The sequence below is a fragment of the Geotrypetes seraphini genome, chromosome 9 (assembly GCF_902459505.1).
Source record: "Geotrypetes seraphini chromosome 9, aGeoSer1.1, whole genome shotgun sequence".
NCBI lineage: Eukaryota > Metazoa > Chordata > Amphibia > Gymnophiona > Dermophiidae > Geotrypetes > Geotrypetes seraphini.
Genome location: NC_047092.1, coordinates 56,784,835 through 56,800,443, shown reverse-complemented (window position 1 = coordinate 56,800,443; position 15,609 = coordinate 56,784,835). Strand labels below are relative to the sequence as shown.

At 36.6% G+C, this 15,609-nt stretch overlaps 1 protein-coding gene across 5 annotated transcripts in view; it reads right to left on the bottom strand.

The window, feature by feature from the left end:
- DOCK4 (dedicator of cytokinesis 4) overlaps nt 1–15,609 on the bottom strand; it is a 650,492-nt gene that overhangs the window by 268,712 nt on the left and 366,171 nt on the right. For all 5 annotated transcript variants that reach the window (XM_033958349.1, XM_033958350.1, XM_033958353.1 and 2 more), the window contains one exon: nt 11,735–11,869. In XM_033958349.1, the coding sequence (XP_033814240.1) occupies nt 11,735–11,869 (135 nt within the window). The remainder of the gene's footprint in view (nt 1–11,734; nt 11,870–15,609) is intronic.

Below are 15,609 nucleotides of genomic sequence, written 5' to 3'. Positions count from 1 at the left end.
TCTCAAGTAGATCTTCATACAGATAATTTTTTAGAAAGGATATGGCCCGAAAAAGGACAGATACAGCCGAACAATCACAGACCATTAACAAATTATCAGGGTCCAAATACACGAGGCGGCTATCATTATTACCAACAAAACAGATATCCACAGCCTCATCAGTACCCAAACAGGTCTTTTTATCCGAACAGAGGAAGAGGAAGAGGGAGAGGAAGAAGCAGAGGCAGCGTGAGTTATTAAACAATTCTCAACTCATGCCATCCCAAAAGCATAGCCAGAGAGAAGAAATTCCCATATTCAATATTTCCAAATTTAGTCTATCTCAAGCTCAAACAGATGTTCTACGCAAAGGTTTATCCTTTGTTCCATCAAGTCCATATGATTCTTTTCAAACTAAAATTGATCTTTTCAGATTTCAGAGAAAACTTCAGATTATGCACTTTTTTTCAAAAGGTCCATCTTATACAGATATGTCGGTTCTTAAACCGGTATCAAATTGGTTTCCTCCGGGCCCTATAGACCCACTTATTGAAGCCTTTCAATCATGTGTCACTCATGACATTGCTATTTTAGAAAAAGAGCACAAAAAGAAAATGTTTTTTAACCTTTCAAAAACAGAGCAATCTGCTATTAAAGAATTGAAAGAAAATACTGACATTGTCATCAAACCTGCTGATAAAGGCGGCGGGATTGTTTTAATGGATCGTTTGCTGTATATTTCTGAGGTAGAAAGACAAATTTTTGACCAAACATACTATGCACCTTTACAAATGGATCCTACAGAACAACTCAAAACGGAGATTGATTCTCTAGTCAAGGTAGCGAGAGAAGCGGGATATATTACTATGAAAGAGAGTGCTTTTTTGACTGTTGATTATCCTACGATTCCTACCATCTATATGTTACCAAAAATACACAAATCTAACACCAATCCTCCAGGTCGCCCTATTGTTTCTGGAAATGGCTCCATTTTAGAACCTTTGTCAAAATTTGTAGATTTTTTTCTAAGACCATTTATTCCAAGCATTACATCATACATTAGAGATTCTTCACACATGATCAACATCATTGATGAGTATGAGGGTTTGTTGAATGATATCATTTTGGTCACTATGGATATTGAATCATTGTATACGAATATTCCACAACTGTCCGCATTAGAAATCATTGGTAGGACACTTAGAAAAAGAGAGACACATAAAAGAATACCTAATCATTTTATACTCACATTAGCAACCATAGCATTGACGAACAATTATTTCTGTTTTCAAGGACAATTTTTTCAACAGATAAAAGGTACAGCCATGGGATCATCCATGGCTCCGGACATTGCCAATCTCTATGTTGCGAATTTTGAGGATGTCTTTTTACATACACATCCTTTTCAAAATAATGTGGTGTTGTATAAAAGATATATTGACGATATTTTCATATTGTGGAGGGGAACAAATGAAGAACTCAATAATTTCCACCAATGGATGAATACGTGTGATGGAAATCTGAAATTTAAGATGGAATATAATAGTGAATCCATTTCTTTTTTGGATATGAGAATTTTTAAAACCATTTATGGTTTAAAAACCACTATTTTTAGAAAGGAAACTGATAGGAATTCATATCTACATTTTACAAGTTTTCATAACAGGAGTCTCAAGGAGAATCTTCCTTTCTCACAATTTTTAAGGTTACGCAGACTTTGCACAGATATTGAAGAATTTAAAAAACAGGCTCCGGCCATGCGACACAATTTTTTAGCTAGGGGATATCCAGAAAAATGTGTTCAAGAATGTTATCAGAAAGCACTAACGAAACATAGAGATGACTTATTACATCAAGCTGCAGCCAGATCCAAACCCGAACTGGTATGTACTCTGAGATTTTCATACCTTTCTAGTGATATACAAAATATCATTAGAAAAAACTGGCATATTTTACAGCCTCATGCTTGTTTCGAAAGTGTCAAACCTATAATAGCATATTCAAGAAATAGAAATCTAAGGGACATGTTGGTGCCATCTGCTTTACCAGAATCCCAAGTCATCGGAAATGACCCTGTTGGACACATACCTTGCGGACATTGTTCTGTATGCAAGCATAGCATGACGATAACTAGTTATGAACATCCAGTGACTAAGGTTAAAATAAACTTAAAAGAATATAGTGACTGTCAGACATCACAAGTAATCTATGCTATTATTTGTCCTTGTGATAAATGGTACATTGGGAAAACAAAACGTATGATCAAAACAAGATTAATAGAACACAGAAGCTGTATTAGTCGAAATGTACAATCTGCTCCTATTGTTGAACATTGGTATGATAAAGGACACTGCATTGCGGATCTGAAGTTTTTTGTTTTGAAAGTTGTTAAAACCAGATGGAGAGGTGGTAATTCTGATAATTTCCTTATAAAGGAGGAACAACGTTTTATACATAATTTTAATACCATCAGTCCACAAGGTCTTAACATAGATTTAGATCTGAGATCTTGTATGTGAACCCCATATTCATATATTTTATTGTAAGTATTTTTTGGTATTTTATATTTTCTCTTTACTTTTTTATGTTTTATTTTTTACCTTTTGAATTTTTATTTTTTATTATTTATTTTTTATTATTATTTATTCATTTTATATTTTTAAACACACGTATACATTTTTCTTTTGCTCACAATGTTAGAGTGTTGCTTTTGTTTTTTTCTGCACTTTTAAGACTTTGCCCCCCTTTTTTTTGTATATATATTTTTTTTATATTATTTTTATTATATTTTTTTTATATATATTTTTTTTTATATATTTTATTATTATTTTTTTTGTATATTTTTTTTGTATATTTGTTCTTGTTTTTTATTCCATCATAGGTTTGGATGACGTCATCATTGGTTGACGTCATTTTATCATCTTTTTCATATACATCATTAGGTTTAGATTGTCCTTTTGTTTTATTTTTCATTTTTATAGTTTCATTAGTACATTGGTTTTGCTTTTTTCAGATGTGGTTTTGTTCTTGTCTCCTTCATTGTTTTGGATGACGTCATCACGTTTTTGACGTCATCACGTTTCCTTCCGCTTTTTATTTACTGCAGTTTTGCGACTTGGTCACCTCACATTTTTCTTTACAGCCAGCATTCACATGACGGCGTTCTGGTAAGAATTCTCCTCTTTCTTTTGTCTTAGTTTTGGCTTTTTACTCTCAATTTTAATTTTCTTCTGCTTCACTTTTCATTTTTAAGTTTTGTTTTTTATGCCAGTATTTTAGTGACGGCGGCTTAGCTTTAGTTTTCACTTCTTACTTTTATGTATACTTTTTGTGCTAAGTTCAAGCGCCGGTGGTTTGAAAAACGTCCTTTTGGCAAACGTCTTCCCTCTTTTTGATTCACAAGCTTAATTTTCAGTGTCTATCAATGTATGACACCTTAGCCTCATATTAGTTGGGCAAACGTCCTTTCTTGTTATCTACAGCTTTCTTTTTATCTACAGCTCCAATTTTTTAGTGTCTATCGATTTGTGACACTTCAGTTTCACATTAGTGTCCTCTTTAATAGATATACCATTTCTATTTTAGATTAATACAGTTTTCTTGAGTGGTCCATACTAGAGGTTATTTATGCTCAAAGATCTCCAAGGTACTGCAGTGCTCTTATATCTCATTTATTTTATTCAGTAGGTTTGGTTGTTTTACATATTCTTTTTATGATTAGGTTTAATTCCAAGTATACTAAGGGACATTGGTCCTATAATTTTATAAAATATATTTTAGAAAAATATATTAAAATTATAGATTATATTTTATATTATTATATCTTGTTTTTAGCGTTTAAATATACATTCTATTATTGCGTGGTTATTGATTGTACAGTGGTTAGACACATTGATTGGTTTTAAATGTTTTTTGTTAAATAAATTACTACACATTGTTTTTTAGGGATTATACATTGGTTACTTTTAATCTTCTTGTGATAATATATTGATTATATATATATTTTGAGTAATTTTTTTATTAATAACCATTATATGTAATTATATGTAATTAATTAGTATTAATTATCTTTTAATTATCTTATTAATTAACAACATATGAAATGTTTAAATTGCGTTGCTGTGACATCTAGATCAAGTTTGATTTTAATTTTATGTGCTACTTTGATTTTTATTTTATGTGTTGCTATGGTCAATTTTAAATTTATATGATATTTATATGATGAACTTATAATGAATTATTCATATATTTATAATCATATTTTATGGTTTATGTTTGGTTGATTAAATATATACTTGGTTACATTGATCCTTGAGATTTTTATATGTAAATTGCTGTTTCTATTCTAAATATTTCCCTAATATGTTTTTAATATTTTTTGTTGTTTGAATGTTATTTATATTTTCATTAACGTATATTATATTATTATAGTGTTCATATGTCTCTATATGCGTTTATATAATTTTACACATTATCTATAGACTCCTGACGCAGGCCGTAGGGCCGAAACATGTACATGTCGGGTCGAGTATTATTGGAAGAATAAAGAATAACCTGATTGTCCAGACGGTTTGAAAGACATCTTTATTTGTTGCACCTTTTCTTCATTGGACTATTCCACTTGTATTGATTATTATTATATTATCATAACATGCCTCCACCATGCCCATTCATGCTCTGAACATACAGAGGCTGAACACCTCACTAGACGTACGGAAAGACGGTTTTGATTATTGGTACTTGAACATCCTGGCGATTAGGACATTCAAGTGCTGATTTAGGATGCTTTTGGGATGTCCATGTTTTTTTTATTATAAGCCTGATAGACACTTATTTTTATTCTCTACTTCTAGTGAAGAAATGTTATATTTTCCATCATAAACACTACAGTCCTAATACATAGGGCCTCTTCTATCAAAATGCGCTAGCAGTTTTTAGTGCAGAGAGCTGCGCTGCTCCCAAAGCTCATAGGGACTCTATGAGCATCGGGAGCAGCGCCGGCCATTCAGCGCAGCTCACTGTGCTACAAACTGCTAGCACAGTTTGATAGAAGAGGCCCATAGTCACAGAACAGTATCCCATTTAAAATACTGCTTAATGTCAATCCAAACTAAAATCTATCTTTGTATTTCTTATCACATCTGTGTCCTAATTCAGCCTTGGAGATATTTAATTTAGTGACTGGGGTAAAGTCAATAATCTATATTTTGTTACAATTGTATAGAGAGCAGGTTGTACTGATGGAGTAGATATCTACTTCCTGGATGTGTGTTCACCCTCTTCCTGTAAGCTTATGATGTTACCTTGATGCCTCTTATTGCCGTATTGTATATGGTGATTCCTTATATTCTGAATATTTCTGTAAATTGTTCTTTCACACTGAAAGTGTATATAGTACGTTGTGTAGATCAGTGAAAAAAAAAAATCTATATTTAATTTAATTTATTAATTGTTAACAAACTATGGGATACGTTAGATCACTGTAAATTATATATTCATTCTAGTATTTTACAAAAATATTCTCATTGTCTACTATTAACTTACTAATATTAGTGTGTTGTGCTCAGTAACTACCGCCACGGTCATATTATAAAATTTAATTCATAATGACCACAATTTAATGGGAACCATCATTGCACACACAGGTTCCCTACTCCTCCATTGAACCCGACAAGAAGCAATAATAATAACAATTTTATTTTTATATACCGCAATACCACAAATAGTTCAGAGCAGTTTACAGAGGAAGAGACTGTAATGTGATATGTGCTCAATGTTATTAATTAAGGGGTCCTTTTACTAAGGCGCGCTAGCCAATTTAGTGCCCACTAAATGCTAACACGCCCATTATATTCTATGATGCATTAACATTTAGTACACGCTAAATCAGCTAGCGTGCCTTAATAAAAGTCCCATAAATCCACTAACGTGATTCATTAAATGATAAATTAAAAACAAAAACTTATCTGCTTCTTGTCTGGTTCAATGGAGAAGTAGGGAACCTGTGTGTGCAATGATGGCTCCCATTAAATCATGGTCATTATGAATCAAATTTTATAATATGACTGTGGTGGTGGTTACTGAGCACAACACACTAATATTAGTAAGTTAATAGTAGACAACGAGAATATTTTTGTAAAGTACTAGAATTAATATATAATTTAATTTATTGTTCAGAATTAAAAAAAAAAAAAAGTCAAATCTGAAAGCATGTAAACCCTCCTTCTCCACTCCCCCTCCCCTTCTACATGCCTCTCCGTGTCCAACAACGGTATGAGAGCCTGGACTCTTATGGCTCTCTATTTCATTGCCTCTTCAGCCTGGAGAAGATACGGCTCAGGGAAAACGTGACAGAGGTCTATAAAATACTGAGTGGAGTGGAATAAGTAGATGTGAATTACTTGTTTACTCTTTCCAAAAGTATTAGAACTAGGTGGTCATGTGATAAAACAACTAAATAGTAGATTTAAAACAAACCAGAGAACATATTTCTTTACTCAATGTGTAATTAAACTCTGGAATTTGTTGCTGGAGAATTTAGTGAAAGTGGTTAGTTTAGCGGGGTTTTAAAAAGATTTGGCTAATTTCCTAAAAGAGAACTCCATAAACCATTATTAGGATGGCTTGGGGAAATCACTGATTATTCCTAGGATAAGCAGCATAAAATCTATTTTTCTCCTTGGGATCTTGCCAGATACTTGTAACCTGTAAGTGGCCACTGTTGGAAACGGGATGCTGGACTTGATGGACCTTCAATCTGTTCCAGTATGGCAACTCATGTTCTTACCCTACCCCTCATCCCCCAAAGTTGGGAGGACTCTTGACATCCAAACTTGTTTCCCCATTCAAAATTCCTCTCTGTCATTCCCTCTACTGACACTCAACTTAGGGAAGCAGTATTCATAGTAACATAGTAGATGAAGGCAGATAAAGACCCAAATGGTCCATCCAGTCTGCCCAACCTTACCCACTCTTTAAATTACTGATTTAATTTAAATTTTCCTTCTTCTTAGCTATTGCTGGGCCAGAACCCAAAGCTCTGCCTGGTAATGTGTTTAGGTTCCATCTACTAAAGTCTCCATGAAAGCTCACTCCAGCCCATCTAAACCATCCCAGCCATTGAAGCCCTCCCCAGTCCATCCTCAACCAAACATCCATTTACAAACAAGTCTGCCCAGTACTGGCCTTAATTTTTTCTGATTCTAGATCCTCTGTGTTCATCCCATGTTTTTTTGAACTCTGTTAACATTTTCCTCTCCACCACCTCCCTCGGGAGCACATTCTAGGCATCCACCACCCTCTCTGTAAAGAAGAATTTCCTTACATTGCTCTTGAGTCTACCACCCCTCAACCTCAAATTATGTCCTCTGGTTTTACCATTTTCCATTCTCTGGAAAATATTTTGTTCTAAGTTAATACCTTTTAAGTATTTGAACGGCTGAATCATATCTCCCCTGTCCCTCTTTTCCTCTAGGGCAGGGGTGTCAAAGTCCCTCCTCGAGGGCCGGAATCCAGTCGGGTTTTCTGGATTTCCCCAATGAATATGCATTGAAAGCAGTGCATGCAAATAGATCTCATGCAGATTCATTGGGGAAATCCTGAAAACCCGACTGGATTCTGGCCCTCGAGGACCGACTTTGACACCTGTGCTCTAGGGTGTACATATTCAGTCTCTCCTCATACATCTTTTGGTGCAAACCTCCTACCATTTTTGTTGCCCTCCTCTGGGCCACTTCAAGTCTTCTTATGTCCTTTGTTAGATACGGTCTCCAAAACTGAACACAATATTCCAAGTGGGGCCTCGCCAATGACCTGTACAGGGTCATCAACACCTTCTTTCTTCTACTAGTCACGCCTCTCTTTATACAGCCCAGCATCCTTCTAGCAATAGCCACTGCCTTGTTACACTGTTTCTTTGCCTTTAGATCTTCGGACACTTATCACCCCAAGGTCCCTCTCCCCATCTGTGCATATCAGCCTCTCACCTCCCAGCACATACGGCTCCTTCTGATTACTAATCCCCAAATGCATTACTCTGTATTTCTTTGCATTGAATTTTAGTTGCCAGATATTAGACCATTCCTCTAACTTTTGCAGATCCTTTTTCATGTTTTCCACTCCCTCCTTGGTGTCTACTCTTACAAATCTTGGTATCATCTGCAAAAAGGAAAACCTTTCCTTCTAAACCTTCAGCAATGTCACTCACAAACATATTAAACAGGATCGGCCCCAGCATCAAACCCTGAGGGAGCCCACTACTCACCTTTTCTTCTTCCGAGCAACTTCCATTAACCACCACCCTTTGGCATCTGTCCAACAACTAGTTTCTAATCCAGTTCACCACTTTGGATCCTAACTTCAGCCTGTCAAGTTTGTTCAAGAGCCTTCTATGAGGAACTGTGTCAAAGGCTTTGCTGAAATCTAAGTAAATTACATCTAGCATAATGCCCTTGATCTAGTTCTCTGGTCACCTAATCAAAAAATTCATACAGGTTCATTTGGCACGATTTAGCTTTAGTAAAGCCATGTTGCCTCAGATCTTGTAACCCATTAGATTCTAGGAAGTTCACTATCCTTTCTTTCAACAACACTTCCATTATTTTTCCAACAAGCAAAGAGAGGGTTACCGGCCTGTAGTTTCCCGCTTCAGCTCTGTGACCACTTGTGTATAGGAACCAGATACGCTCTTCTCCAATCCCCAGGAACCATTCCCATCTCCAGAGATTTGTTGAATAAGTCTTTAATAGGACCCACCAGAACCTCTTTGAGCTTCCTCGGTATCCTGGGATGGATCCCGTCTGGTCCCATCGCTTTGTCCACTTTCAGTTTTTCAAGTTGTTAATAAACACTTTCCTCCATGAATGGTGCAGAATCTACTCCATTTTCTTGTGTAACTTTGCCAGACAATCTTGGTCCTTCTCCAGGATTTTCTTCCATAAACACAGAACAAAAGTATTTGTTTAGCACATTTGCTTTTTTCTCTTCACTCTCCACATATCGTTCATAGTATCTTTTAGTTTTGCAATTCCATTTTTCATCTTCCTCCTTACACTAATATATCTGAAAAAAAATTGTGTCTCCCTTTTTTACATTTTTAGCCATTTTCTCTTCCACCTGCGCTTTCGCCAGACGTATCTCTCTTGGCTTCTTTCAGTTTTACCTGATAGCCCTTTCTGTACTCCTCTTCTTGGTTTTTTTTTTTAATATTTCAGAAACGCCAACTCTTTTGCCTTTATTTTCTCTGCCAATAGTTTAGAGAACGATATTACTTTCCTTTTTCTCTTGTTTTTATTTATTTTTCTTCACATAAAGGTTCATAGCCATTTTTATTGCTCCTTCCAGCTTAGACCACCATATTTCCACTTCTCTTATGTCCTCCCATGCTAACAGCTCTTTCTTCAGGTACGCTCTCATTTTCTTAAAGTCCGTACATATGAAATCTAGGACTTTAAGTTTTGTGCAGCTGCTATATCAAACCAAACTGTTTGATGATTGCTACTTCCTAGGTGGGCACCCAGTCAAACATTAGAGATACTCTCCCCATTTGTGAGGTCTAGATTCAATATCGCTTTTTCCCTAGTGGGTTCTGTCACCATTTGTCTGAGCAAAGCCTCTTGAAAGGCATCTACAATCTCCCTACTTCTTTCCAATTCCCGCAGACAGAACTTTCCAGTTTGCATCCGGCAGGTTGAAATCTCCCAACAGTAGCACTTCCTTATTCTTTCCAAACTTTTGGATATCTGCAATCAGATCTTTATCAATTGCTGCGATTGAGTCAGAGGTCTGTAGACTACTCCCACGTAGACAGAAGTTCCATCTTCTCTTTTCAGAGCGATCCATAATCACTTCTTCCTCTCCCCAGATCCCTTACATTTCAGTCGCTTGGATATCGAGCTTTACATTCATAGCTACTGAAGAACGTAAGTCATATAATGGAAGACAGGGCATGTTCCATCTGGGCTGAAAACTCAAGAGGAGAGGTCAAGTTTCTCCTACTCAAACCACCCAAAACAAAAAAAATAACAAAACTATTTTGCTGCATAATTAACCACTGAAACTGAATGGTCTCATGCAATATGTACTGGATCCTATAAATGAAGTGAATCTCACGCATAACTTTGGGTGCCAAATTTACATCTGCTGAAACCTGGTATATTTATGTATTTAAAAAAAATATTTATTCTGCTTAAACCTAAGTGGATTACAATAAAACATATCTTATCACATCAATAAATCGTCAGTATTTCACAAACATTATAAAACTGTTACAGAACTGTTAGCTGTCAGAATATCCTTTAAATAAGAAAGGAAAGATATACAATTCAGAGAATCTGCTACAAAGATTATTCATTCTAATAAAATGCTTTGAAAAACTTATGAGTTTTTAGCAATATTTTAAATGATTTCACATTATTACATAATCTCAAAGAACCTGGTAGCGCATGTCATAATTGTAGGCCAGCAACCTAAATGGCTGTAGACCATGTTTACATATAATGTATCTCATTCACTGATTCAATGGATAGTCTTATTGTAGACTGTGATCTCAAGGACCGATTTGTCAAGTATTTCTTCAGAATTTGAGTCAGATATCAGGGCGCTGCACCATAAATCACTTGATGATACCCCAGTGATCATTTTAGCTGCCATATTCTGAACTATTTGCATAGCCTACACCTTAGACAACAGTATAATGCAAAAATCTAATTTAGAAATTATCAGGCTCTGTATCACCGTCTGAAAATAAGATACTGACAGCATTGGCTTTACTCTGGAAAGAACCCACAATTGAAAGAACGCTCTCTAGATGACCTGTAATGTATGGTCCTGCATTGTAAAGTGAGCACCTAAATGAACCCCGAACAATCTCATATGTGGAAGTATCAACAATTTTATATCTTTCAGCTGCACCTTCTGTCCTTGCAATAACAGACAGTCATTCCCAATAAACATAATTTCTGTTTTTCCCAATTCAGGACCAATTTGTTCATATTCATCCAATTTTCAATCTTTGCCATGCATTTAGTCAGTTTTTTTAACTACATACTCAATCCCTGTCTGCACTGGGAAGAAAAATTGTATATCATCTGCATAGATGCGATAATATACCTCTAGGTCCTCTAATAACTGCCCTGGCGATGCTACATAGATGTTAACTAGCAGGACCAATAAAATGAACCACTGTGGCACTCCTTTTCTCAATGAAATCATTGAGGATAACCTACTTCTACTCTTTATCACAAATCTACAATCACGCAGTAAGGAATGAAACCATCTCAACACTACACCTCCCATCTGCAGCTTATGTAACAGAATTCTCACATCCACTGTCAAAAGCCACTGACACATCCAAAGACGCCATACAAAATTTTTCCCTATATCTAAACCTCACCAAAGCACATCCAAAGGAGATATCATTAGTGTCTGGCAGTCAAGTTAGGTGCACTGACAAAGTATTCTAAAAAAATGCATGCAAATTTTCAGAATGCCCCTGACACCCAAAGCTCCTCCCATGGCTATGCCCCCCTTTGGAGATAAATACTATGGAAATAAGACACACTGCCTTATAGAATAGCACACAGATGTGTGCACAAATATTAATGAATGCCAATTAACATCATAATTGGTTAGCACCCAATTATTGATGTAACTGAGCTTGTTAAACAATTAATTTGTCTTCGTCGCATCTCAGAAGCTTGCAAAGGTTTTGGCACAGAAATCTGGGCACAAAATACTGTTTTGAGATAACACTTACAGTCACATCCTGAAATTGAAGCCGCATTACAGAGCTTGATGGCAGAGGTCTGTTTGTAATCTCTAGTATAGTTCTCAACAGTATATCTAAAAGGTTATTCACAATCACGTCTACTTCCTCCAAGATATATTTTTCCTAGCATAAAGAAAGAAAACAAGATATTTATTAAAACATACTATACTTTGTATACTTTTAGAAACACAAGTATTCACCGGATATTGGCTACAAAATTATTGGTTGCAGTAATGGAAAAGTGACAGATGGGGATAACTACTGCATCTTGGAAATCACACTCATTCTGAAAAATTAACATTTGACATATTAGCTCAATTAGCATAAGTTTTTTTGAACTCTTAAAAGTAATGGCTAAAGACAGTCTATGACCCAAGGGTTTCAAGCATAATAAAGTATCTCCATCCCCCTCTCTAACAACTATTACTTCTTCCTCTCCTTGTTCCACTTCATCCCTTAGAATCTTCCCGTCCCTTTCCACCTGACCCCCTTCCCCAAGGTCCACCATATTGTATCAACCTCTCTCTTCCCTCCCATTATCAGTTCTCTCCCTCATTCCTTTCTGCCCCTGGATCTATCTCTTTCTTTCTTCCCTCCTCCCTCTTGTGCAGTATCTTTATTTTATTTCTTCCATTTGTGCGTCGCACATACCTATACAAGCTCTAGGTGACATTACAGAGGAAGGGGTTAGAAGAGAGTAGGGAGGACTATGGAGGGCAGGAAAGAGTGGAGAGGAGAGAAGCATGTAGAATATTTCATAGAAATTCCTAACTTTACAGATAGGAGCACCATCTATGTAAATGATATCTAAATGAATTAAAGTAATATGTAAAAAGGAATAGAAGGGAGGAACCGTTAAACAATAGAATTCAGGGAAATTCAATTAATAAAATAAAAAGAATAGGGGTAAAACAATGGAATAAAATTTAAAATAATTCATAAACTGGGGGAAAAAAATCAAATAAGTCTGATAGAAGTCCAATCTCCTGAAGTAGCTCTGTTGCCTCAGCACATTTTAAATAATCTCAATGGCAAAAGCCCAGATGAGACAGATATCAGCTCGGTCTTTCCAGTTGCTCCAGCCCCAACTCATCGCTTCCAGGCAGAAGATGCACAGAGATAGAACAATCCAGTGCCGGGCCGCACTGCTCTCGGTGGGCAGCGGATGCTCATGGGCAGTTCCTGAAGAATACAGCACTCTGCCTCCATCAGCAGACAACCAGGAGGAGTAGTCTACAGCATGGCCCCACTCCACAGATCTGGAGACATCACCAGCCCCTCCCCAATGAGAGAGCAGATGCCACCCCATCCTAGGAACAACCAGCAGCGATCAACCATGCCTCCACTAATCCTGCCTCCAGCAACAATCTCCAGTCACCACATGCATCTCCTTCCTTTGTAACCCGAGTTCGTATCTCCCTTTTATTCCCTCCTTTCCTAAAATTGTTTACTATCTCTCTCCTCCCATCTTCCAAGACCTTCCCCCCTCCTCTCCATTTTAAGCAAGAAACATGATGGCAGATAATGGCCAAATGGCCCATCCAGTCTGCCCCTCCTTAGCATCCACTATCTCATCATAGGGTCACCGTCAGTGATTCCCATATGCTACATGTGGCTGACCCATAAGCCATTTCTCTGCCACGTTCTGCCTAGGTGGAAACAGGAAATTGTATTTGAGGTGGCAAGGCACAGCAGACTTCTGAGTCAGTTGTAGGTAACATATAGGAATTGCTGCTGCTGCCAGCAACCCTATGATTAAAGATGTCTGTTAAGGTAGACTGGGGCAAGGGCAATGCTGGACTTAGGAATTCATTTCTGTTCCTTTTTATACCTTCCTTTTAAATTTTTCTGTACAATTGCGCTATAGCTTTCTATATTGGTAAGTGTATTTTTATTTTACTATTTTTCCTTGACTTGTTTTGTGAACACTTCACTACATTTACCTGTTCCTGTGATATGGGGCAACTGACCTTTGTAATGTCTTTGCAGTGTCTTCATAGAAATTATCTCTATTTTACTCCCATTAGGTAAATATTCACCAGTCACCTAAATCATGGTTGACATTTAAAACTATACTAGTGAACTATGGGTTATTACTTTCTAAATCATTTTTTGGGATAGAATCTAATTAGCTCCTTTGGCTTTGATCCATGTTATCTTACAGAGATCTGGTTAAAACCAAGCAAAGACTCCTCTCTTTACAGCAGTTTATCTCTGGACTATGAAGATGTCTTTGTTTTGCTTCCAGAACAGGAGGTGGAATAGCAATAAATTTTCTCCAAAAACTTACTCAACATGGAGATTCCCTCTCTATTTGCTTACCCAGAACTATTACTATTAAAACTAAATTCCCCTTCCCCTACACATTTTATTGCTTTACTGTCCCTCCAGCCCTCTCAATTGAGTTATGAACATATGAATACATGAATGTAAGAATAGCCTTACTGGATCAGACCAATGGTCCATCTAGCCCAGTATCCCGTCTTCAAGGAGGCCAATCCAAGTCACAAGTACCTGGCAAAAACCCAAATAGAAGCAGCATTCCATGCCACCAATCCAGGGCAAGCAACAACAGAAGCCTCTATTTGTTTTCCAAACTTGGCTGTTCTAGGAGACTTAAACATATCATAAATGATCACACTCACCTGCGAGCTAAATCTTTTTTAATGTTTCTTAGGGATCTTAATTTTATGTAATGGATTGACACTCGCACACACTGAGCTGGTCAAATACTGGATTTAGCCCTTACTCTTAATAACTCATCAATTTCTCTAGTAAATCCCAATCTCCTGGTCTGAATTTTCTTAAATTTACACTAATATGTGCCTCAACCCCTTTATCTCCATTCAGGAATGTTGAAAGATGGACATGTCATCTTTCTAAAGTAGATCTAAATGACATCCCTATTTCACTATTTGATCTCCCTCCAGATTTTAATTCATATTCACTGAATAGACAGATTCTTGGTATGCAATTTTAAAATCTGCATTTGATTCTCTGGCCCCTCTAATTCAGCTTAAAATACATTCATCTCAACAGAAAAATCCTTGGTACCATCAGGGTCTTAGCTTATTAAAAAGACAATTGGGTTTGTGGGTGTGGGGGGAGGGGGCACAATGTAGATGATGAAAAACAAAATCTCAAAAATGTATAGAATTCCACTGGGAATATAATCCCTATCTGAAATTAGCTATAAAAATCTTACTACTCCTGTATATTAAAGAAATCTTTAAATCCTTCTAATGAGCTTCACTCAATCTTTTGTCAGTTGACCAAAAGGCAGAGTGACCTGTCAAGACCTATGTCTTCAGCTCAGGAGTTAGCATTGTTCTTTGTAAATAAAGTTAACACTTTAATCCTATTTCCCTCCTCTACCCTTACAGGAGACTTCTACTGATGTCTCAAATGATCCCGGTACTCCAATTTCTTATTCCTTTGGTCAATTCACTTGGGCTTTTTTTCAACCACAAACTTACTGCCCCTTCAGAAAACAATAGCCTCATTAAGGGTCACCTTTTCAGGATGTGACCCATTTCCATCTTCGCGGCTGAAACTTCCACAGTTGAATTCATTTCCCACCATTCTTGGCAATTATAAATTTGAGTCTTTCCACTGGAAAATTTCCTACGACCTGGAAATTAGCTATAGTCCACCCTATCTTGAAGAAACTGACATTGGACCCATCACTCACAACTCATTACCATCCTATTTCCAACTTGTGCTTTATGTCTAAAATTTTGGAGAAAGTAGTGTACTATATATACTTGAATATAAACCCATCTGAATATAAACCGAAGTAACCACCTTTTTCCCCCCAAAAGGGGAAAAAAGGTTACTGTGTGAGTGAGTGACTGTTAGAGCTG